The sequence below is a fragment of the Balaenoptera borealis genome (assembly GCF_965194805.1).
Source record: "Balaenoptera borealis genome assembly, chromosome: 16".
NCBI lineage: Eukaryota > Metazoa > Chordata > Mammalia > Artiodactyla > Balaenopteridae > Balaenoptera > Balaenoptera borealis.
The window spans coordinates 55,605,558-55,632,000 of NC_138872.1; the positions used below are offsets into that span (position 1 = coordinate 55,605,558).

A 26,443-nucleotide genomic window follows, 5' to 3' on the forward strand; every position below is an offset into this window, starting at 1 on the left:
TAATGAAGAACCAAGCTATATTCTTTATTTCTTTTTCTTTCTTAATTTTGAATCCTTTACGTTGACCATGTGGGAGAAGCAGCTCCATTTAGGGTGTATCAGATATAGGAGATACTAGGAAAACCTGGGTGGCCCCATAGAAAGAAATAAAAACTCCCTGTGGGAGATACAAGTTCCAGCTCTGGCTCCTCTTTCAGTTGACCTTTAACCAGTTAAGTTCTCCGGGCATCTTATCAAACCAGTACATTTCCTGCTCTAGCCCCCTCTAGGGGCTGTTTTAAGGTAAAGATCAAAAACAAACATTAATAACAACACAACAGCAACAAAAACCCAAAGGAGGCTATAGACAGGAAAATAATCACAATGGCAGACACACTATTCAAATAGAAGACCAAGTGTCTTTTTAGAAGGGACCTGATTGGCTATGAAGCTGCTGGCTGACACGACAGGTGTAAACTCACCTGTCTGCATCCCGATTTCCTGATCTTCCGTGCAGTTGCTTCACTGGAGTGCACTAAACTTCAATTTTATAATTGCATCCTCAACTCCCTTAATGAAGGTGCCTATCCACATATAAATAATTACCCAGTAATTTTGTATTTGCAAACTCTATCCTAGCTGTTTATGCTTCACTGTGGTTCAAATAGGAAGTTCGGGGGCCCACTCTTTTCTAAGTCAGGGGAAGTTCCAGAGCCCAGAGGATGGATGGCATCTTAACACAGCTCCCTACCCAAGGAGTCTGGTTTCACCTTCATTCCCTCTTAACGTTGACCTCTGTCGTTTTCTCGTGCTATTTATAAATCCAGGGAGGGGGTGCCTGCCTTTTTGTTTTGGTGTTGGTGATGCAGACATCTATCCTCATCAAAGTTCTGCCCTGGGACTTCCAAGTACAATGGCAGTCCGTGAATGGCGCCGGGATCTCTTTGAGCCTAAGCTAGCAGCTCCTGCACTTGCTTCCTCCTCAGTAATCTATTTTGTTCTTTGGACAGTATCCACTTTAGTTCATGGAAGGCACACCCCACAGGCCTGTTATCTTTCTTCATCTTCCCTTTAGTGCCTGTTTTGGCTGAGTCCCTTCATTATTCACACAAGCCCATCCACAGAAGAGCTGGGGATCATCCAGGGGGCTAAAAACCAAAAGTCAAAAAAGAAAACTCCCTGGAAACCTTAAAAGATGTGGAAGCTTTTGTCGGGGTGTCTCTCTGACTATACAGCTGTAGAGAGGATGTACTTAGATGCTGGGTCTTGTTATAAATGCAAAGAGAAGCAGCATAGCAGGTGACAAATCCTGAGCTTCATGGGATGGTATTTTTCTCCTCGATACTGTTTTGTTTTTGTTTTTAATTTTTGAATTTTATTTTACTTTTTTATACAGCAGGTTCTTATTAGTCATCAATTCTATACACATCAGTGTACACATGTCAATCCCAATTGTCCAATTCATCATGCCACCGCCCCTTCCCCCACAGCTTTCCCCCCCTTGGTGTCCAAACGTTTGTTCTCTACATCTGTGTCTCAACTTCTGCCCTGCAAACCGGTTCATCTGTACCATTTTTCTAGGTTCCACATACATGCGTTAATATACGATATTTGTTTTTCTCTTTCTGACTTACTTCACTCTCTATGACAGTCTCTAGATCCATCCACGTCTCAACAAATGACTCAATTTCGTTCCTTTCTATGGCTGAGTAATATTCCATTGTATATATGTACCACAACTTCTTTATCCATTCGTCTGTCGATGGGCATATAGGTTGCTTCCATGACCTGGCTGTTGTAAATAGTGCTGCAATGAACATTGGGGTGCATATGTCTTTTTGAATTACGGTTTTCTCTGGGTATATGCCCAGTAGTGGGATTGCTGGATCATATGGTAATTCTATTTTTAGTTTTTTAAGGAACCGCCATACTGTTCTCCATAGTGGCTGTATCAATTTACATTCCCACCAACAGTGCAAGAGGGTTCCCTTTTCTCCACACCCTCTCCAGCATTTATTGTTTGTAGATTTTTGATGATGCCCATTCTAACTGGTGTGAGGTGATACCTCATTGTAGTTTTGATTTGCATTTCTCTAATAATTAGTGATGTTGTGCAGTTTTTCATGTGCTTCTTGGCCATCTATATGTCGTCTTCGGAGAAATGTCTATTTAGGTCTGTCCATTTTTGGATTGGATTGTTTGTTTTATAAATATTGAGCTGCATGAGCTGTTTATATATTTTGGAGATTAATCCTTTGTCCATTGATTCATTTGCAAATATTTTCTCCCGTTCTGAGGGTTGTCTTTTCATCTTCTTTATGTTTTCCTTTGCTGTGCAAAAGCTTTTAAGTTTCATTAGGTCCCATTTGTTTATTTTTGTTTTTATTTCCATTACTCTAGGAGGTGGATCAAAAAAGATCTTGCTGTGATTTATGTCATAGAGTGTTCTTCCTATGTTTTCCTCAAAGAATTTTATAGTGTCCGGTCTTACATTTAAGTCTCGAATCCATTTTGAGTTTATTTTTGTGTATGGTGTTAGGGAGTGTTCTAATTTCATTCTTTTACATGTAGCTGTCCAGTTTTCCCAGCACCACTTATTGAAGAGACTGTCTTTTCTCCATTGTATATCCATGCTTCCTTTGTCATAGATTAGTTGACCATAGGTGCGTGGGTTTATCTCTGGGCTTTCTATCTTGTTGCATTGATCTATGTTTCTGTTTTTGTGCCAGTACCATATTGTCCTGATTACTGTAGCTTTGTAGTATAGTCTGAAGTCAGGGAGTCTGACTCCTCCCACTCCGTTTTTTTCCCTCAAGACTGCTTTGGCTATTCGGGGTCTTTTGTGTCTCCATACAAATTTTAAGATTTTTTGTTCTAGTTCCGTAAAAAATGCCATTGGTACTTTGATAGGGATTGCATTGAATCTGTAGATTGCTTTGGGTAGTATAGTCATTTTCACAATATTGATTCTTCCAATCCAAGAACATGGTATATCTCTCCATCTGTTGGTATCATCTTTAGCTTCTTTCATCAGTGTCGTATAGTTTTCTGCATACAGGTCTTTTGTCTCCCTAGGTAGGTTTTTTCCTAGGCATTTTATTCTTTTTGTTGCAATGGTAAATGGGAGTGTTTCCTTAATTTCTCTTTCAGATTTTTCATCATTAGTTTATAGGAATGCAAGAGATTTCTGTGCATTAATTTTGTATCCTGCAACTTTACCAAATTCATTGATTAGCTTTAGTAGTTTTCTGGTGGCATTTTTAGGATTCTCTAAGTATAGTATCATGTCATCTGCAAACAGTGACAGTTTTACTTCTTCTTTTCCAATTTGTATTCTTTTTATTTCTTTTTTTTCTCTGATTGCCTTGGCTAGGACTTGCAAAACTATGTTGAATAATAGTGGTGAGAGTGGACATCCTTGTCTTGTTCCTGATCTTAGAGGAAATCCTTTCAGTTTTTCACCATTGAGAATGATGTTTGCTGTGGGTTTGTCATATATGGCCTTTATTATGTTGACGTAGGTTCCCTCTGTGCCCACTTTCTGGAGAGTTTTTATCATAAATGGGTGTTGAATTTTGTCAAAAGCTTTTTCTGCATCTATTGAGATGATCATATGGTTTTTATACTTCAATTTGTTAATATGGTGTATCACATTGATTGATTTGCATATATTGAAGAATCCTTGCATCCCTGGGATAAATCCCATTGGATCATGGTGTATGATCCTTTTAATGTGCTGTTGGATTCTGTTTGCTGGTATTTTGTTGAGGATTTTTGCATCTATATTCATCAGTGATATTGGTCTGTAATTTTATTTTTTTGTAGTATCTTTGTCTGGTTTTGGTATCAGGGTGATGGTGGCCTCATAGAATGAGTTTGGGAGTGTTCCTTCCTCTGCAATTTTTTGGAAGAGTTTGAGAAGGATGGGTGTTAGCTCTTCTCTAAATGTTTGATAGAATTCACCTGTGAAGCCGTCTGGTCTTGGACTTTTGTTTGTTGGAAGATTTTAAATCACAGTTTCAATTTCATTACTTGTGATTGGTCTGTTCATATTTTCTATTTCTTCCTGGTTCAGTCTTGGAAAGTTATACCTTTCTAGGAATTTGTCCATTTCTTCCAGGTTGTCCGTTTTATTGGCATAAAGTTGCTTGTAGTAGTCTCTTAGGATGCTTTGTATTTCTGCGGTGTCTGTTGTAACTTCTCCTTTTTCATTTCTGATTTTATTGATTTGAGTCCTCTCCCTCTTTTTCTTGATGAGTCTGGCTAATGGTTTATCAATTTTGTTTATCTTCTCAAAGAACCAGCTTTTAGTTTTATTGATCTTTGCTATTGTTTTCTTTGTTTCTATTTCATTTATTTCTGCTCTGATCTTTATGATGTTTTTCCTTCTGCTAACTTTGGGTTTTGTTTGTTCTTCTTTCTCTAGTTCCTTTAGGTGTAAGGTTAGATTGTTTATTTGAGATTTTTCTTTTTTCTTGAGGTAGGCTTGTATAGCTGTAAACTTGCCTCTTAGAACTGCTTTTGCTGCATCCCATAGGTTTTGGATCATTGTATTTTCATTGTCATTTGTCTCTAGGTATTTTCTGATTTCCTCTTTGATTTCCTCAGTGATCTCTTGGCTATTTAGTAACGTATTGTTTAGCCTCCATGTGTTTGTGTTTTTTACGTTTTTTCCTTGTAATTGATTTCTAATCTCATAGCGTTGTGGTCAGAAAAGATGCTTGATATGATTTCAATTTTCTTAAATTTACTGAGGCTTGATTGGTGACTCAAGATGTGATCTATCCTGGAGAACGTTCCGTGCACACTTGAGAAGAAAGTGTAATCTGCTGTTTTTGGATGGAATGTCCTATAAATATCAATTAAATCTATCTGGTCTATTGTGTCATTTAAAGCTTGTGTTTCCTTATTTATTTTCATTTTGGATGATCTGTCCATTGGTGTAAGTGAGGTGTTAAAGTCCCCCACTATTATTGTGTTACTGTCGATTTCCTCTTTTATAGCTGTTAGCAGTTGCCTTATGTATTGAGGTGCTCCTATGTTGGGTGCATATATATTTATAATTGTTATATCTTCTTCTTGGATTGATCCCTTGATCATTATGTAGTGTCCTTCGTTGTCTCTTGTAACATTCTTTATTTTGAAGTCTATTTTTTCTGATATGAGTATTGCTACTCCAGCTTTCTTTTGATTTCCATTTGCATGGACTATCTTTTTCCATCCCCTCACTTTCAGTCTGTATGTGTCCCTAGGTCTGAAGTGGGTCTGTTGTAGACAGCATATATGTGGGTCTTGTTTTTGTATCCATTCAGCAAGCCTGTGTCTTTTGGTTGGAGCATTTAATCCATTCACGTTTAAGGTAATTACCGATATGGATGTTCCTATGACCACTTTCTTAATTGTTTTGGGTTTGTTTTTGTAGGTCCTTTTCTTCTCTTGCATTTCCCACTTAGAGAAGTTCCTTTAGCATTTGTTGTAGAGCTGGTTTGGTGGTGCTGAATTCTCTTAGCTTTTGGTTGTCTGTAAAGCTTTTGATTTCTCCATCGAATCTGAATGAGATCCTTGCCGGGTAGAGTAATCTTGGTTGTAGGTTCTCCCCTTTCATCACTTTAAGTATATCATGGCACTCCCTTCTGGCTTACAGAGTTTCTGCTGAGAAATCAGCTGTTAACGTTATAGGAGTTCCCTTGTATGTTATTTGTTGTTTTTCCCTTGCTGCTTTCAATAATTTTTCTTTGTCTTTAATTTTTGCCAGTTTGATTACTATGTGTCTCGGTGTGTTTCTCCTTGGGTTTATCCTGTATGGGACTCTCTGTGCTTCCTGGACTTGGGTGGCTCTTTCCTTTCCCATGTTAGGGAAGTTTCTGACTATAATCTCTTCAAATATTTTTCTCGGGTCTTTTCTCTCTCTCTTCTCCTTCTGGGACCCCTAAAATGCGAATGTTGTTGCGTTTAATGTTGTCCCAGAGGTCTCTTAGGCTGTCTTCATTTCTTTTCATTCTTTCTTCTTTATTCTGTTCCGCAGCAGTGAATTCCACCATTCTGTCTTCCAGGTCACTTATCCGTTCTTCTGCCTCAGTTATTCTGCTATTGATTCCTTCTAGTGTAGTTTTCATTTCAGCTATTGTATTGTTCATCTCTGTTTGTTTGTTCTTTAATTCTTCTAAGTCCTTGTTAAACATTTCTTGCATCTTCTCAATCTTTACCTCCATTTTTTTTCTGAGGTCCTGGATCATCTTCACTATCATTATTCTGAATTCTTTTTCTGGAATGTTGCCTATCTCCACTTCATTTAGTTGTTTTTCTGGGGTTTTATCTTGTTCCTTCATCTGGTACATAGCCCTCTGCCTTTTCATCTTGTCTGTCGTTCTGTGAATGTGGTTTTTGTTCCACAGGCTGCAGGATTGTAGTTCTTCTTGCTTCCGCTGTCTGCCCTCTGGTGGATGAGGCTATCTAAGAGGCTTGTGTAAGTTTCCTGATGGGAGGGACTGGTGGTGGGTAGAGCTGACTGTTCCTCTGGTGGGCAGAGCTCAGTAAAAGTTTAATCCGCTTGACTGTTGATGGGTGGGGCTGGGTTCCCTCCCTGTTGGTTCTTTGGCCTGAGGCATCCCAGTACTGGAGCCTACCTGGGCTCTTTGGTGGGGCCAATGACAGACTGTGGGTGGTCTCATGCCAAGGAGTACTTCCCAGAACTTCTGCTGCCAGTGTCCTTGTCCCCAGGGTGAGCCACAGCCACCCCCCACCTCTGCAGGAGACCCTCCAACACTAGCAGGTAAGTCTGGTTCAGTCTCCCCTGGGGTCACTGCTCCTTCCCCTGTGTCCCGATGCGCACACTACTTTGTGTGTGCCCTTCAAAAGTGGAGTCTCTGTTTCCCCCACTACTGTCAAAGTCCTGCAATCAATTCCCACTAGGCTTCAAAGTCTGATTCTCTAGGAATTCCTCCTGCCGTTGCCGGACCTTCAGGTTGGGAAGCCTGACGTGGGGCTCAGAACCTTCACTCCAGTGGGTGGACTTCTGTAGTATAAGTGTTCTCCAGTCTGTGAGTCACCCACCCAGCAGTTGTGGGATTTGATTTTACTCTGATTGCGCCCCTCCTACTGTCTCATTGTGGCTTCTCCTTTGTCTTTGGATGTGGGGTATCTTTTTTGGTGAGTTCCAGTGTCTTTCTGTCGTTGATTGTCCAGCAGCTAGTTGTGAGTCTGGTGTTCTCGCAAGAGGGAGTGAGAGCACGTCCTTCTACTCCGCCATCTTGGTTCCTCTCGATACTGTTTTTAAGCATTCTTGTTGAGAGTTTGCAGCTGACAGCTCCTCCAGAAGTATTATTCTTAAAAGCTGCACTGAAATTATTCACCTCATGTAAAAACAAGTGCGATTTCCATCTAATATGGGTAATTACTTTTACAGTTAATTAAAAGCGCTCTCATTAAACTCCTGCTGTGATGCCAATGCAAAGCTCTTATTTGCAAACAGACCCTTAGTTTGAGCTCACCTCTGTGACATATTGCTCCTACCTGAGAGGGGGCTGCCTTCCTCAGTATCAAATTTAATTGTGCTGAGCCAGCAGCCCTGGCTGCTGCCAGCTTGCTCGCATCCCCTGATAACCAGGCTGCAAAGAACGTGACGTGAAGAGAACAAAATAATTCATGGGGCTGAGGGTGTAATTCTCAAAGAAAGAAGTAAAAAATTCTAAGATGAATGCCCTGTTATCTTTATTTGCATAAAAGCTGGGTTGGAAAACAGTTTTGTGGTCTTTCCTGCTACTCCCCGCCTCCAAGGAAAATATCCCCCCCCCTTAAAATTCCTCCAAACATTTATAAAGTTAGCACCATTGCTTTCTGACCTAGCCAACTAGACTACTCTCTTGGTTGAATGGATTTATGTTGAGATTTTAGTTAGTTTACATACATTTTTTGCCATTTGTATCATTTCAGGAGAAATAGCTCTTAAATTCTCAGCCTTCCTTACGTTTAGATTGAAACCTTAGTGTTTTCAGAATATCCTGTATCTGGAAACAGGGAACTCTGTCCTGCTGAACCTTAGACACATACTAATAAAATGTCTCTTCAAATGATCACATTCCTCGTAAGTAATTAAGACTTATTAATTAAAACATACAGTCATTTGAGACAAATTTTGAGGGAGCAGAAAGATTGTGATATTTCAAGTTTACAGACCCGATGATTGGATGTTCTGAGATATTGCCTCGAGCTTTCGATATTTTTCATAGTTATTTGCTACCATCTGCTGGCCGTATTTGGTATTGCAGGGGCTGAGCAAATTTGTGAATGAAGACGTTATCAAGTGGGTGAAATATGTCAGTGCAGACCTTGTATACTAGTCTTCATGTACTCAAGTGACCTTATTTGAATCTTAGTCCTTGGAGTTGAGTGGACACAGACTGAAGAATTCAGCTGAAAGGCACACATGATGTCACATTTGCACCAACTCTGGTTGCATGAGTACACAGTTACTGAACTTTTCAAAAAGTGGGGCAGAATCATTACCCTTAAATAAGGCAATTAAATTTAGAACATTGATTTAAATACTCAGATTCCAGGACAATATAGGGTATTGGGGAAAGCCTAAAATACATAGCAGGTAGACTAGATGGATTTCAATCCCTCTTATAACATTAACTATCAAAGCCAATTCCCTACCCTCTCTCTCGCTTAAATACTGTTTGTTTGTTTTTTTCATCTGCAAAATGGAAACATTGGGCCAGTGGTCCTTATGGCTTGTAGTTATTTTCAGAGTCTGAGTCTTTGTGAAGGTCAAAAAAATTAAAGACTCAGGATGCAATAAATCACAGATAATGTTCTAAATTCTAGAATCTAAACTCATATTGGTTGCCTTCTTTTAAATTAGAATATAATTGTAATGCTCAGAACAATAAGAAATATAAGTGTCCAAACTATCAGAAAAATTGCTATTGAAAAGGAAACCAGAGGTCCCTTAAAAAAGTAAAAATAGAACTACCATACAACCCAGCAATCCCACTACTGGGCATATACCCTGAGAAAACCATAATTCAAAAAGAGTCATGTACCACAATGTTCATTGAAGCTCTATTTACAATAGCCAGGACATGGAAGCAACCTAAGTGTCCATCGACAGATGAATGGATAAAGAAGATGTGGCACATATATACAGTGGAATATTACTCAGCCATAAAAAGAAACGAAATTGAGTTATTTGTAGTGAGGTGGATGGACCTAGAGTCTGTCATACAGAGTGAAGTAAGTCAGAAAGAGAAAAACAAATACCATATGCTAACACATATATATGGAATCCTAAAAAAAAAGAAAAAGGTCATGAAGAACCTAGGGGCAGGGCGGGAATAAAGATACAGACCTACTAAAGAATGGACTTGAGGACACGAGGAGGGGGAAGGGTAAGCTGGGACAAAGTGAGAGAGTGGCATAGACATATATACACTACCAAATGTAAGACCGATAGCTAGTGGGAAGCAGCCGCATAGCACAGGGATATCAGCTCGGTGCTTTGTGACCACCTAGAGGGGTGGGATAGGGAGGGTGGCAGGGAGGGAGTTGTAAGAGGGAAGAGCTATGGGGATATATGTATATGTATAGCTGATTCACTTTGTTATAAAGCAGAAACTAACACACACACACAAAATAATAAAATTTAAAAAATAATAAAAAATTAAAAAGTGAAGTATTAAAAAAAAAAAGAGAAACCATTTATAATGGAAGGGGAGCAGAATATGCCACCCCAAAATATGCTTCTTTGACAGAAGGATTGTTGGGGGATGGTTATTTTTGAGAGGCTAGGGATACTGGAGAATCTCTGAAAACAGAGTAGAAGTTGCCCTTTTGTGAGGGAAATTTACATTGAGAAGGAAAATCTCCATTTGTAAAGGTGTCTCCCTCTCTGTAGAGAAGGAGGGCTCCAAGTCGCTAGAAACTCTTATCCATGGAGAAGGCAAGGACTTAAATCTGCATCCCAACCATACCCTTGTTTACTGTGCTTTTCCTGGTCACCACCCATGATGGGCCTCCCCCGCCCAGCATCTTTTATCTTTAGCTGGAGACGCTACTTGACGTGGTGGATGGGCCATTTTTGGCAGTTACTTAGTTTTCCTGGGTATCTCCCGCGTGTACAGGGGGCAAACATGTTATTAAACTTCTATTTCTTTTCCTCTTCTTATCTGTCTGTATTACAGGGGGGTTTCAGCCAAGAACCTAGGAAGGTAGAGCGGAAATTATTCTTCCTCCCCCCACCCCGCATAACATTGATTAAGAATTTAAAATGCGCTTTTGAGTTCTTTTTTGGAGTGTGATGACGAAATGTACTGTTTCTTAATGTTATAAACTGTCTCACCGGAGTGTTTATTTTCGGTTTGAAAAGGAAGCTCAAAACACTTGGATTTCTTCCCTCAGTAAGAGTAGTTGATCATAAGCCCTACTTGGACTTGTTAGGTGAAACTTTGGCTGCGTTTCCCCCAGCTCCCAAGAGATGACTTAAGCTGCAGGTATTCCCCTTGAAAGCACTCTGGGACTTTGTGAGTATCTGAGTCCAAGAGAACAGTGGCATGTCAAAAATATATTAGTCTTACTTAACTCTTACATCAAACATCAGGACCCTGATCTTTTCTTTCCTTTGCCCTTCCAGGATTGGTAACTAAAATCATTAATTTTAGGACAGTTCCAGGGACTGTCCTCTGAAAACACAAGGGACCATGGGCGTAACAGCAGGGCTGTTGTCAGCAGGGCCGTGCTCCCTCAGAAGGCTCTAGGGGAGGATCCCTCCTACCTCTTCCAGCTTCTGGGGGCTCCAGGCTTGTGGCTGCGTCACTCCCGTCTCTGCCTCTGTCTTTACATGGGCTTCTCATCTCTCTGTCTTTTTTCTTTTAAGATTTTTTTGATGTGGACCATTTCTTTTTTTAAGTCTTTATTGAATTTGTTACAATATTGCTTCTGTTTTATGTTTTGGTCTTTTGGCGGCGAGGCATGTGGGATCCTAGCTCCCTGACCAGGGATCAAACTGGTACCCCCTGCATTGGAAGGCGAAGTCTCAACCACTGGACCACCAGGGTAGTCCCATCTCTGTCTCTTAAAAGGGCGCTTGTCATTGGATTTAGGACCCATACAGATAATCCAGGACAATCTCATCTCAAGATCGTTAATTACCTCCTCAAAGATGCTATTTCCAAATAATGTCCCATTCTCAGGTTCCAGTGGTTAGGACATGGGCATATCTTTTGGGGGAAACTATTCAACCCATTACAGGCTCCTAGCTTCTAAATCTTCAGAGGCCTCCGGAATCTCATTGGTGGACATTTCTCTCCACCTGTTCATGGGGACCTTTACCTTCTGGGCTTCTTCAGAGCTATGAATGATGCAGATCCACGATCCAGGATGATGGTGCCCCTGCATTGTGGGCAGAAATAACCCTGACCTATAAAAATCATCAGAAAGAACCAACACACAAAGCGCAGAAGAAAAGAAATGTCTCTTGGGAGATGAAACAGCTTCTGAAAAGAACAGACACGCACGTGCTTTGATGTCTAAAAGCCAGAGAGAGATGTCAGAAGCCTTGGGAGAGAAAACTTAAAAAATAGAACTGTTTTTAAAGTTCTCAGTACTCCACTCAGAACTGGGTCTCCCAGAGACTTTTGGGGGATGCCATCAACGATAGCTAACGTTTCTCGATGGCTTGGCGTAAGCTAAGACCCTTGTCGGTATGCCTCACAACAAACGAGGCAGCTGTTATTATTATTACCTTTATTTTACAGATGGAGAAGCTGAGGCACCGCTGGTAGAGCCCAGTAATATGGACCCAAGCAGCATTACTCCATAGCATGTGTGGGTTTCCATGTACTTTGGCAGTCAGTCACTGTTCAGGGTTTTCCAGCTACAGAAAGGAGCATGGCTGACTCCTCTAAGGAAATTGATTGCTTGGTGATGAGTCCAGGACTCCAAATTCATACTTAACACTTAAGTAGTTGAGCTGTTCTCCAAGCGAAGTCATCAAGCGAAGTACTTACTCGACTCCTCTGGTTTGGAAAAGGTCAGGTCGGAGCCCAGCTGCAGACACCCGCTCTCCGTGGAGTGATCCGAACAATAATTTGTTCCTGCCAAAGTGACATTTTTCCAATTTGAGTCCAACATTGTTCAGAAGCAAGTGCGTGTCCCCTGGGGTGCCTGCCGAGTCATTCTGCAGCAGATGACAAACCAACAGTATCACCTAAATAAAAAATCCAGCGTGGGTTTAGGAAATTAGTCCTGACAAGAATAAATTGAATAATCTTCGGGAAATGGCAAGAGCTTGGATCCTGCCAGATGGGTTTTTCCTGCCCCTTGCGTGGGTCCTCGGTGGCAGATTAAAAAACAAAAACCTGCCTTGGGTTTATTGATTCGTTCGTTAGTTGATTAACACCTGCCATTTCTGCGTGGGTAAGTCAAAATCAGATCTGGACTCATCCTTGCAAACTCAACATATTTTCACTCAAGGAAGGAAAGAAAATGCGTGCTTCCCCTGGTCGGAATAGCATCAAACAGACAGGAAACTGCTTTTTCCTACCTTGTTTCTAGATGGCATCTCCTAGCTTTAAAACAATCCACGCTTTCATCACTCCCATACCGAATTAATCTCTACTTTCTCTTCATGTTCTTTAGAGGACGAATTCAAAGAGTTCTGTGTAAGTGGTAGGGACACTTCGCTGTCTCCATGTGCAAAGGTCAATCAGAGATCGCAGCCATTAATTAGGAGTTTGAGCGAGAAAATCATGACCCTGAGTCCTACGACTGTGCCTTGCGGTCATCCGGGAACTGGTCTTAATCTGCTGGGGCTGCCATAGCGGAATACTGCAGACTGGGGCTTAAACAACTGAAATTTATTTTCTCCCAGTTTTGGAGGCTGGAAATCTAAGATCAGGGTGGTAGCACGGTCGAGTTCTGGTAAGCACTCTCTTCCTGACTAACAGACAGCACCTTCTCTCTGAGTCCACATGTGGCCTTTTCTTGGTGCATGGGTGTAGAGAGATCAGACAAACTCTCTGGTGTCCCTTCTTATAAGGGTACTAATCCTATCAGATCAGGGTCCCCTCCTTATGACCTCATTTAACCTTAATTACATTTTTAGAGGCCCATCTCCAAACCTTGGGTTTAAGAGCTTCAACCTATGCGTTTGGGGGACATGAACATTCTATCCATAACACTTATTAAAATGTGGGTTCTGATTCAGGATCTCTGGGGTGGGGCCTGAGATGCTGCATTTAACAAGCTCCCGAGTGATACCCTGGTTGCTGGTGGGGGAGACCCCGCTTTGAAGGGCCAGTTTCTCATATTGCCTCGATGTTACAGATGAGGGAACCGAGGCTTTGAAAGGTGAAGTCACTTGCCTAAGGCTCTCCAGCTATTAGATGGGAGAGCCGCACTTTCGGAGAGGGAGTCTGATGCCAGGACTGAACTGTCCCCGCCCCAGAGATTCAGATTCACTAGGTCTGGGATGGGGCCCAAGAATACACAGGTGATGCTGCTGCTGCTGGTGTGGGGACCACACCTGGAGAACCACAGCTGCACTTCTTTTCTAGGTATTCTTGCATTAGATGATTCTCCATTTCCACAGCAAGGAAAAGGCTGAGACATGTGGCCTGAACTATCCAGACTGACCAACCCTCTTGACTTAAATAAAATAAAATCACCTGAAAAGGATAGAAAGTGCCTGGTGTCAGGTGTCCCGTCCAGGTATAGATTTAAGCTCTGTGTGACCCACAGTGAGTTATCAGCTCACACCTGTCAGAATGGCCATCATCAAAAAATCTACAAATAACAAATGTTGGCGAGGATGTGGAGAAGAAGGAACCCTCTACACTGTTGGTGGGAATGTAAGTTGGTGCAGCCACTATGGAGAACAGCATAGAGGGTCCTCACAAAACGGAAAATAGAACTATCATATGATCTAGTAATTCCACTCCTGGGTATATACCCAGAAAAAACCAGAAACACTAATTCAAAAAGATACATGCACCCCAATGTTCATAGCAGCACTATTTATAATAGCCACAACATGGGAGCAACCTAAGTGTCCATCAGCAGATGAATGGATAAAGAATATGTGGTACATATATATATACAATGGAATATTACTCAGCCATAAAAAAGAATGAGATAATGCCATTTGCAACAACATGGATGGACTTAGAGAAAATCATGCTTAGTGAAATAAATCAGACAGAGAAAGACAAATACTGTATCATATCATGCATATGTGGAATCTAAAAAATAATACAAATAAATGTACATGCAAAACAGAAACAGACTCACAGATATAGAAAACAAACCAATGATAACTGAAGGGGAGAGGGAAGGTGGAGGGACAAATTAGGGATATGAGATTAAGAGACACAAACTACCATGTATAAAATACATAGGCAACAAGGATATATTGTACAGCCCAGGGAATTATAGCCATTATCTTGTAATAACTTTTAATGGAGTATAAGCTGTAAAAAATCCTGAATCACTATGCTGTATACCTGAAACTGATATAATATTGTAAATCAATTACACTTTAAAAAAAAAAAAGATAAAACACTAGATAATCCTAACCTTGTTTGGTTTGGAGTAATTTAGGGACAGGTGTGAAAAATGCCCCACAGAGTTCCTGGCACCAAAGGGACCTGCAGTTACTGCTCACGGGTTCAATCCCACTTTGCTGGTAGCAAAACAGTCTGTTACATAGAAAACAAAAACGTCGTCTTATGACATTGTCTCGTTATGTTCCACTCTTGATTAACGTGGACCTAGAATTTGCTGTGCTTGATAATCACTGTGGGGATGGCCTTACACTTATATCCACACTGTCCTCATGATGCATCAGCAGAGTAAACCCAACCCAATGGTGAGAGAATAAACATTTCTATAGACTTAACTTACGCAAAATGGAGCCACTATTGTTTGCAGACCCCTATACCATCCTGCCACACCCATAATCCCCCCCTCCTTTGCTAGCATCCTCAGGCCAGACACCTTGGAATGGTCCTTGACCCCAATCTTTCCCTCACGTCCAACATCCAGTCTTTCAGAACATCTATTGTGCTGTCCGCACTCTGACCACGTCTCACCACCTCCTCTGCCAGCCACCATCATCTTTGACCTGAACTCCTGCAGGAGACCCCAGACTGGTCTCCCCACTTGCACTTTTGGCCCTCAACTGTCTATTCTGTTAAAAACAAAAGTCAGCTAATACCTGTTCTCTCTTCGCAACCCCCGAGTGAAAACAACAAAGTGTGGGTGAGGATGTGGAGAAACTGGATCCCTTGTGCATTGCCTGTGGGAGTGTAAAATGGTGCAGCCACTGTGGAAAACAGTATGGTGGTTCCTCAAAGACTTAAGCCTAGAATGCCATATGATTCAGCAATTCAGCTTCTGGGTGTATATACAAAAGAATTGAAAGCAGGGACTTGAACAGGTATGTGTCCACCCATGTTCATAGCAGCACTATTCACAGTAGCCAAAATGTGGAAACAACCAAACGACTACCCACAGATGAGTGGATGGACAAAATGTGGTCTCTCCATACAGTGAAATATTATCCAGCCTCAAAAACGAAAGAAGTCCTGACACATGCTACTACATGGATGAACCTTGGGTAGAGACATTATGCTAAACGAAATAAAACACAAAAGAGTGAATACTATATGGTTTTTCTCATATCAGTATTAAAGACTGAATTGTGCCTCACCCCCAAATTCATATGTTGAAACCCTAACCTCCAATGTGACTGCATTTTGATATAGGGCCTTTAAAGAGGTAATTAAGGTTAAATAAGGTCATAAGGGTGAGGCCCTAATCCAATAGGACTGGTGCCCTTATAAGAAGAGAGCTCTCCCTGCACACACAGGGAACAGTGAGAAGGTGGCCATCTACAAACCTGCAAGAGAGATCTCACCAGAAACCAACCCTGAGAGCATCTTGATTTTGGACTTCCAGCCTCCAGAATTGTGAGAAAATAAATTTCCATTGTTTAAACTACCCTGTCTTTGATACCTTGTTATGGTAGCCCTGGTAGACTGATGTAATGAGGTACTGAGAGCCGTCAGATTCATAGAGACAGAAAGTAGAAAGGTGGTTACCAGGAGCGGGGGGCTGGGGGAATGGGAGTTATTGTCTAACGGTTATGGAGTTTCTGTTTGGGAAGATGGAAAAGTTCTCGAGATGGATGTTGGTGGTGATTGCACAACAGTGTGAATGTACTTAATGCCTCTGAACTGTACACTTTGAAATGGTTAGAATACTAAATGTTATGTTATGTGTATTTTTGCACAATAAGAACAAAAGTGACTCAGTGGTTCCTCAGTGCTCTCAGAATGAAAACCAATGTCCTCCTTTGATCTCACTTCCCACTGTTTCCCTCCCTCTAGCCACAGAGGCCTCCTTCCTCTAGTTTGACCATGTCTGACACATCTCCCCTCAGGACCTTTGCGCTGAAAGGCTCTTTCGCCAGATGGCTTCACCGCTCATCCCCTAACTTCCTTCAAGCCTTTACTCAGTTGCCACTTCTCTTTAAATTTAAAATCTTACTTCTCTACCCTCAGCATTTCCCTTCTCCTTCCCTTCTCCTGCTTTACTTTTCTTCATGGTAAGCTTCCTCTTCTAAAACACCAACCATTTATTGATGTTTCTTTTCTACTGTTTGCCTTTTCTAGCGAAATGTAAGCATCACCAGGGCAGGACCTTCCTGTGTTTTGTATGTTGGGTCTTCCATGCCTCGAGCAAGACTTGGCAAGCAATAGGTGCTGAACGCCTGTCTTTTGAATGAATAAACAAATATCACAATTGCTTGTGTGTGTATCTGCTATGTTGTCTAACTGGGGAGTTCCTTGAGGGTTGAAACCATCTTTTTTGTTTGTTTGTTTTTTTCACCTTTACATTCCAAAGCAACAAGAAAAAACTGAATAAAAAGTAGGTACGTGATAAATATGGATGAATGGATGGATGATGGATGGATGGATGGATAGATGGACGGATGGATGGATGGATGGAGGGAAGGATAAAAAATAGACAGTGATGGCTTTGAGTTGAAGGGAGATAGATTTGATTATCCCAGATCTGGAATGGGAGAGAGAAATTAAGTCCAGTTAAGGGCAGCCTCTGCTGACGTGAGCAAAGGTGTCTGGGGGCATATTATTTTATGAGCCATCAGCTTCTCTTTGTTGTGGCCTCTGATCCACAGCTTCTGCCTTCACCCCACATCTGCATGTAATAAAGCTTAGTTATGACATCCATATGTCTCTAGCGCAAACACCAGAGCATATACTTCTAAAAAGCGCTATAAAGAGCAATGGCTCGAGAAGCAGCCGTTAAGAGCGTGAGCGCTTTATTATTTTAAAGGGCGTTTCAGCGACACCACTGAACATTCTCTGGCCATAAGTCTGACTCCCGTCCTTTCTCTCTTTCTTTTCTCCTCCTCTCAGGATATCAAAGTAGACTGCAATACCTGTGTGGAAATAGAGGACAGAAAGGTAAGTCAATATTTTTCATCTTTTTGGTTTCAAGCAAAACGAGAACTCTGTGATTTTAAACCCAGCTGTTTAAGGCATGCCTTACTGGACGACGGCTTGCAAAGGTGATTCATGTGCTGGTATCACTTGAAGACAATCATATTTTAAAATGTCTGTTTTTTTTATCTTCGCAATCTGTGTTAGACCTGATAACTTCAATGAAGATGGCAAAATGTAATTGTGTTAAAAAATTAGTGTTGATTTTTGCCTTAGTCATTTGCTTCTTTTCAGGAAAATAGCTTGTTTATCCTTAACTCATTTCACATTTTAGTTGAATATTTTGGATGATTATTATATATAATATGCCACATACTACATAGAATTATAGAACATTGCATATATTACAGAATACATACTCTTGGGCTTTTCAGGGTGTATCCTGAAAAATCTATCTGATCTATACACTTTGGCTTGATAAAGAACCTGTCCTGATTTCCATCATGACGCAGTCACATGAGCAGTGACTTTCTATGATATACATTTGTTCACATGATGTTTTGCCGGGCGGGGGGCGGGCAGGAAAGAGAGGTCGTTTCCTGCATATTTTAAAGTTTTCCCCTATTTATCTTCTTGTTACATTTGGTGTGGACCCCCTCAGGAAATGCAACTGCTAGACAATTGTTCTTCACTTTAATATTTTCGTTCTCCTTTTACTGACGAGAATTCACGGAAGTTTCCGTGGTAGAGCGCATCCGAGCAGATCAAATTTTACCTTTAAAGCCTTGGATAAAAAAAGGTCAAATAACTGAATTGAGGGTACATATCTCCTGGCTACTTTTGACACCGTTCCACAATTCTGAAAGATGTTCCTCTCTGCAACTGTACCATTATTATCGAAGGCAGTTATTATTTCAAGCAGAGGTTTTTCAGCCTTGATTTTGTGATAGCTTGGTCATCCGCTGATTAATAAGGTGGTGAGGACTTCTCAAAACAAAATTTGCTTTTAAATAGAAGACAGTTGCCACACATTATTTTAAGGAGCCTTAATCTCCTCACTTTGAAGGGAATAATGATACAGTGGCTTAAATTCGAGCCGCCTGATCTTAACTTAGTTCCGGTTGTGTGTCTAGTTTGCAGAAAAGGTGTTTCAATTCATATTTACATTCGCTGCGTGTTGATGTGCTGATATCCCTGCACACGTGCATTTTGTGAGTTGGAGAAATGGAATTTAGGCTGAAGAGGTGCCTCCAGTCTTTTTAAATCTCTTCCCAGTAACTCTGCTCACCACGTCCCAGTGAGAGCATGTTCTCTGCCCTGCTTCCAAAGTTCAGGATGTCTTCACTTCCACTTCCCTTGGATTTTAATGAAATTCTCAAGCATGTCTCTGTCTAGTTTTTTGGTTTGTTTGTTTTGTTTTACTTTCTTTGCCAGTAGTGTTTGAAAGATACCAGGAGGACTGTTAAAGCAACATCAGTTCTGTCACCAACACATAAGTGAACGACCAGGATAACCTCTGGGCAATGCCAGCCAGCCACACAGCTCCGTTCCACCATAATACTATCCAAACTGCCTTTGGTTCATGTATCATGACGATAAGGACCCCCCCCCAAGACTATGGATGCCCTCTGGTGATGACTCGTGGGAAGAAATCATAGGTGGTCATTCTGTACATAACTTCAGCTGTTCTCAGAAAAGACTAACACAGACAGAGACTCATACACACACATATGCATTTCTGTGCTTTGTCACAGACTGTTGGGTTGAGTCAGACACTTGAAATGGAGCCTCATATCTGGAGGGCTGTCCTGTTGTCTTCCAGCCTTGACTACACATGACTGATGGTTACCGAAAGAGGGGCCCGGCTGCTTGCCATTCTAAAGCCAATAAAGAAGAAAGGTTGGTAGAAAGGAGAGTTTGCTTTGTTTCAGAGGCTGGCAACCAGAGGGGTGAGTAGTGGGGGGTGGACTCAGGTCCAAAGGCCAGTTCTGCCCCCCTGCCCCTTGCCAGCAATCAGTGGGCAAGAGCTTTTCAAGGCAAGCTTCTGGGGTGCACAGGCGGAGGGAGGGGCTACAGGCAGAAAGAGCACAGTCAGCTCTGACAGTCCTCTTGAAACTGGTCCTGCGCTGGTCTGACCAACGTCATCTGGATTGTGCTAAGTGCAGTTAGTCTTCAGTTCCCGGGTCGGTTTGTTCCCATTTCCTTGAGGCCAGTTCTGGGAATTGTGGCAGCTTATGTCACGGCTGCAGTCTCGTCATCATGTAGTTAACTTCTGCACCTGGTGGGGTTTTGGTATCTATAAGACAGCTCACAGGATACGGCTCAGGGTATTATCTACAGCCCTTGAGGAGGAACTAAGGGTCCTTGACTTTGCTTAATGACTAAACTACTATGATTTGGTCTTGCTTGACTGTTTTCCTTTGCTTCTGCGTTTTCTCACTTCTCTGATGGAACTGATTCTTTGACTAAAGTTGTTCTATAGACAAAAGGCAGGTGGAGGACGTGGGGTGGGGGAGGGACCATAGGGTCCTGCTCTGTTTCACTGACCCTTTCACTGTCTTTAACTGGGGGTGACTCCTAGCAACACAAACCACCACAATGCCTACTTCCATTTTTGCTGTCTTACACTCTAACGGTTTTTATTCCCTGTGTTCAAGAGAAGGACTTTGCTTCCTCTGAGTTCTGTTCTGATGGTTTTCTTAAGTTTTATTTTTGGGATTCTCACATCGGGGCTCTCCCTCCTCTGGATCTCCTAATGTGGTTGGAGGTGGGGTGAGGTGTTGGAGGTGGCTCTGAATATCAGCGTCCTGTCTCTGGGAAAGTCAGGATGCAAGCTAATCATCCCGGAGGGCCAGTAGCCTCCACCCTCAGCAGAGGAGTGCCAGTGTCACCCCTCCGGACAGTGATGTGGCGTGAGGTCACGTGGGCAGACAGCCGGAGCGATCTTCATCCAGGGTCTGGGATGCAGTTCTGGTACTTCTGTCACCCTGACGTATAATTATGAAATTGCACCATTGAAGTGATGACACTCGCTCCTGCGTGTATGTGTGTGTGTCCCTCTCCATTCATTCCGAATGCTTCTGGCCAAATCAGTAATTTGATAAAGTGGAATTGAAGTGACAGGAAATGACAGAGGTGCCAAAATAATAAGTCAACCTGCCTCTGAAGAGGCAGCCCCTTGGCCCGTGTGGATTTTTACGAAATGCTGAGTGCTCTGAAGGAGAACCAGCAGTGTTTTCTTTAAAGCTCACTTTCCTTTAGTTAAGAAAGCTTAATGTGATACCTATTAGACTAGATGGCTTCCCAAGAATTACTTTCTTTTTCCTTTTCTCCTTTTTCTTTCACCTCCCTTCCGCCTTGGCTACCTCTCTTCACTATATTCTGCACATAGGGATATATTTGTGTGCTTACATCCGTACCTTCTTCTGAAATATTTTGGAGTATCTTCTCGATAGAAGAATTTTAGAAAACACAAGATCTCAAGTTTTCTATAGGGTCTAATAGGGTCCCTCCCCACCAGACCCGTCCAATTTCAAGCCTCATCCATTCTCTTCCACTCGGTAGGGCCATTTACCTTGAGATGAGTCATTTTCCCATTGAATCCTAGACGAGATATAACGATGGGAGATAAACGGTGAATTTCAAGCGGTGGAGAGAGCCCTCATCTTAATGAAGAGCCATAAAATCACTCTTCCTGGTCTGTGCACCGTCTGTACTCCATCTGAGACTGTTGACAGAAGGAGAGAATCTTTTTTTTTTTTTGCTCTCCATTTCTCTGTTTTTCTGTATCCTAGATGCCTCTTTTCCATCGGCAGACAGTAAGCTCATTGTCTTTTGGAGAACGTTGCCCGGTTGTTTATAGAGGGATTCATGGTGTGTACCAGAGTGTGGTTTCATTTTACACTTCTCTTTTGCTTCCAAGCCCAGCAATGAGCAGTGCCCCTGTGACTGGACCTGCACTTGGATGGCTTCCTGCCTGTTTCCTAAAATCACCCAGAGGATGTCACAGGGAGATCTGAAAGGCCGGTAGCGTTTTTCCCCCTTAAGTGGGAAGCAGAGCTCAGGTGGTTTCCTCCCACAGGCCAAGGCCACGGAGCTAATGCAGATTTAGCAAAGGTGATGTGAGGTAACCCGTCCCTTGGGGCAGCTGCACGGCCCTGAAAAACCTCCTGCATGTGACATTTACATGACCCGTGTTGCTGGCGGAAAACAGAGGCATTTAAGTTCATTTTTATTTGTGGTGTAAAATCCATTGAATTTCAACACTATTATGAAGACCGCGACTCAGGTGATGAGAACAGAGGCTGATGGATCAGTCAGGGGGAGAATCTGTCAGAGGAAATGAGAGCCCATGTGTCAAAGGCTATAAACACAGACAGGGCTTCCTCTTCTCACTTACCGCCTGGCCTGGTGCGGCTAAACAGTTTCCCATCCACTATAAAATTGCATGGAAGGCGTTTGAGCGGTTTTCAAAGTTAAGGAGCCTTTCAGATTGGGTCTGAGTGAAGCTGTGCTCGTGATTGGCGATGTTGTGGTGCCGTGGTGAACACTAGGAGTCTGGAACTTTTCCTGTTGCAATCCTTACTCTGGACCAGGCATTCTCAAGTACCTCTGGATACTTAACAGCAGCTACTGTGCGAAGCACCATCATTATCCCCGTTACACAGGTGAATAAACGGAAGGTCAGAGGTGTTAAGTGATTTGCCCAAGATCACTCAAGGTGCATCATAGGCTAGGGTTTAAACTCAGAGATTCTTATTTTGGAAACTGTGTTCTTAGCCCTGAGGCTCTACTGCCTTACACACACACACACGCACACACACACACACGCACACACACAAAGAGAATCAAATGTGTAGAATATGAGAATCGCCCTTTCCAACTGATGAATTTGTACCTGGGCTGGTAACTTCACCCATTGCCAAGTAAATAGTTTAGTTTTGAGTCTGGGGCATCCTTTCAGCCCCCATGTTTTAGCTCTAGCTGGCTCACAGTGGAGATTTATCAGAGCCTTGTCAAGCCTGACCTTCCGGAGAGCCGCTGGCACCTGGCAGTGGGGCTGCCAGGACTTTTTCTGGTCTTGAGGACAAGTGACAGTGGCACCAGGATGCAGTTCTGGCTTCAGTTTTCAACGGACCCAGTTCGGTTCCTGGCTTTTGCATTTCTAGCAGCTTCTATGTGTAGATTAGAAATTACGTGCTCAAAACACAGGAGTTTACAGAGTGCAATTGTTAAAACCATAGGCTCTGGAGCCAGGAAGTCCTGGGCTTTAATCCGAGTTCTCTCACGTAGCAGCTCTGTGACCTCGAGAGGCTTTCTTACCTCAAGTCCGTGTCTATTTGCCCATCTGTAAATTGGACATAATAAAATCCACTTGAAATGTTGATTTGAGGAATTGACAAGATAATACTACAAAGCAATGTATATAGTGCCTGGCACAAAACAAGAACTCAATCAACTGCAGCTACCTTTATTTTTGTTTTTGCTAGGGCCCACGGCCACAGGCATTCCATGTTATTTATAATCAAATTCCTTTAAAAAAATGAGTCCCCCGGAAAGTGTTATGGGGGCTCAGAGAAATGGGCAACCAATGGGACCTAGTAGGCTTTGAGAATATTTTTACAGAAGAAGAGATGCTTGGCCTAAGTCAGGAAATAACAAAGTCACCTAGCTGCCGGGTCCAGGCAGGACTCATAAATTAGTGAAGGGAGACAGAGGATGATTGTAGGGTAATACGAAATGTCGCGGCAGCCTTGAACTCAAGAGCAGTGGCCCCACAGGCAGGGGCTTCTGTACAGCGCCTGTTGCCACGTGGAGTGTAGGGTCAGTGCTGCCGTTTTCTAAGCCAATCTGGAAATCTGGATTTCATATAAAACTACTTATTTTAAAAACACTGTGCAAACCAAGTAAAACACGTATGCAGAAAAGAGCCAAGAGACTTGCAGGCTTGAAATGTACAAGCCAAGTCTCAGTGGATTAGGAAGAGGTCTTGTGTGCGTAATCCCAGGGGCGGTGTCTGTTGAAGGCTCTCTTGGCAGAGGGAACAGCATAGGCGAAGACACAGAGGTGGGAAAGAACGCGGCACGTTTAGGAGAGATCAAGGTCCAGCGTGCATGTCCAAGAGTGGCCAAGGGGCGACTGGCGCAGAGAAGGTTATGGAGGGGGTTGTTTGCCACACCGATGGACTGGGGTTTTGTATCAGTCTCCCTCCGAGTGGAAGAGAGAGTAAGGGAGGGCAGGTCCTTGCTGGATGAGGCCAGAATGATATGGAACCAAGGAGGCATTTGAAACTTTGGGTGACTAAGTCAGCCACAGTGGGAGTCAGTGAGGGAGGAGGGAGAGAATGGGGATGGAGCACAGAGCTGGAACCAGAGACTGGCCCTGGTGGAGTGCAGGGACGCAGGGGAGATGAAGGCTTTGGTTAGAACAAGGTGATATCAGCCAGGACTCTGAAAAATAATGGGGCTGGGTGGCCAGCCAGGTGCCCTCCTTTTAAAGATGTTTGATGAAGGAGGATCATGTTTCCTATGGTCCAGCACTGCCCAAGGATGAGACTAAGATTTCAGATGATGGATGAGGTATCTGCAGATCAAATCACCTAGTGAAGAAGTGATGCAGTTATTCTCTTGTCAATCATTTTTCAGACCTTGGGATTACATCAAGGAGACATAATTTGGTTGTTTTTTGTTTTGTTTTCTTTTGTTTTGTTTCTGTAACAAACCCAAAGGTCTGGCACATTTGCTCATCTACCTTTTTAACCAAAAGACCCAGGACCCTTGACAAACAATTCTAATATCTAGCTATAATTTAGTAACATTGTTTTACTTTTGAATGAGGGTTACATTCTTTATATGATAAAGGATATTGCTCTGTCCTTTCATATCAATAAACTATTTTCTTTTGAAAAATTCTACTCATGATTTTGAAAAGTAATCTTAAGTCTATTAAGGACAAAACAATTGAGTTAATTTAATGAAAATCAGATGGATGTAGAAAAAGTGTGCATACAGATTGCAAATAACTAACGTTTAGGAAACACTGTCTTCTAGTGGTGGGTTTGCAATCAGGGAAGATGTTTGGGTTTGCCTTTGAGACGTTTCAAACTCTACTCGCCTGCAGGGGTTACCAGAAGGGGGCAAGGATGAAATTGGGGGTCCAGGCCGGAGTGCAGACAAGAGGGCACAGGAACAAGAGCCACACAGGAGGTGAAGAGGAAGGTCTGGGTTTGCTAGAGAGTGAATCAGCCCTACCCACGTGGTTTGGTGATTCTGACCACGGGTCATGGATAACTTCATCCAGGAATGTGTTGGAGACGCTCAGCTTAAGTCTCTATGTTCAGCTGGCTGCTGTGAGGAGTAAGGGAGTTGATCAACATGGACAATAAATTAATCTCCTGGATTTCAGAGGCTTAGATGCCAGTGAGGTTGAAAATGAGCACAAAACAGTCACCAGGGTTGGTTTTCTATTAGCGTCGCTCTCTTGCTGTGGGGATGGGAGTGGATTAGTCCTCTGGGCTCTGACAGGCAGAACAAAGACAGAGGAGAAGCCACGCTCCTTATCCAGAGGGGCTCTCCCGGAATGGGAAGCATTCATGGAAGAGTTTCTCATTAAAGACCGAAATGAGATCCTCAAGGCAGACCGGGGCAAAGCCTGCTGCAGTGAGCACCATTTGGCGAGACTCACAGAATGCGTCTGGAGATTGGATTTCTCTTCTGCTCCAAATGTCCTTTTTGAAGGCTGCTTGTGTGTATGCATTACATGGGAAGATGCTCCAAGATTCCCCAAAGCTGTGGAAATGAAACTTAAAGCATCCCCGAAGAATGCTATTTGAGTTGCAATTGAAGGGGGACCAGGGGTAGAGACTCCTGGGTGGGGTACAGAGATGGAAGTTCGGAGGAAGAGGCATGGCAGGACTCGGGAACTGAATAGAGGTTAGTGGCTTGAGATGAGGCTAGAAAGCAGGCAAGGGCCAGGTCATCTGAAGCCTTATAAGCATGGGGAAAGTTTGTCCTTTATCCTAGAATGATATTATTTTATCTGGAATGGGATCTGGTGATGTGAAATGACCAGATGCAGAGAGACAGTGCCATTACGTTATGGGGTCTACTTGCTCATAGCTTATGCTTGACCACTAAGACCGCCGGTGGGTCACCCTGGCCCCACTGTCTCTGACAGTGGAGTAGGGCAGAGCCTTCTAACACCAGCAAAGACTTGACCTGTGCTGCTTGGCTTTTCTCTTGTGCCACACTCTACATCTCATGCAAATTCCTCAAGACTGTGACTCCTCTGCAGATTATGAACCCTCATTCCTATAGGGTGAGGCTCTCATTCCAAATGAGTTCACAGCCACTCGCCAACCTGTGGTTTGGGTGTGTTGGGCGCTCACTCTTGCTCCTACCATCTCCAGCCAGAGAATGGTGCCATTTAGCACAGGCAGAGCCACTTATGTCTATGGACTTGACTCAGCTTCTCTGCTCAGCATGGATTTGTGGCCAAGATCTGGGTGAGACTTGGTGTGTCCACTACAAGTAGACCCTGCTTTATCCTTGCTGTCTGCTGGGAAACAGAAGGGAGAGCCACATGTGCAGCCCACCAACATCAGTTTTACTTAAACTTGGGGACTAGCCAAGAGTAGGGATGATATATCCCAGTGTCTGGAATTGTGTGTTCAGAACCTCAGAGAGAAGGGGATGGAAATCAACTCTGGAAAAGAGCCTCCCCGCAAAATGGCAGAGTTAGGTGGCTGTCAAGAAATCCTCCGGAGCCTGAAATCTGACTCCAGTATTTATTTGGGGAGGACTTTCAGACCGTCACTTAGAGCCCTAAATCTGAGGGAAGAGGAGCTTCATGTCGACCAACGCAGCCTCCATCCTCAGTTACCCCAGTTAAGCTGACTGGTAAAAACGAGGAGATACACCTAACATGAATGCCGTTTGTGCACAAAATATGTTTTAAATTTCAAGAAATAAAATTCCAAACAGATGTTTTTCATTAAAAAT

At 42.7% G+C, this 26,443-nt stretch overlaps 1 protein-coding gene across 29 annotated transcripts in view; it reads left to right on the forward strand.

The window, feature by feature from the left end:
• Positions 1–26,443, forward strand: part of RBFOX1 (RNA binding fox-1 homolog 1) — a 2,204,510-nt gene that overhangs the window by 1,252,743 nt on the left and 925,324 nt on the right. For all 29 annotated transcript variants that reach the window (XR_014236073.1, XR_014236074.1, XM_082362282.1 and 26 more), the window contains one exon: positions 17,421–17,468. Coding sequence is in view for 26 of the 29 variants with exons in the window: in XM_082362255.1 (XP_082218381.1) it covers positions 17,421–17,468 (48 nt within the window). In the remaining 3 variants the exon portion in view is untranslated. The remainder of the gene's footprint in view (positions 1–17,420; positions 17,469–26,443) is intronic.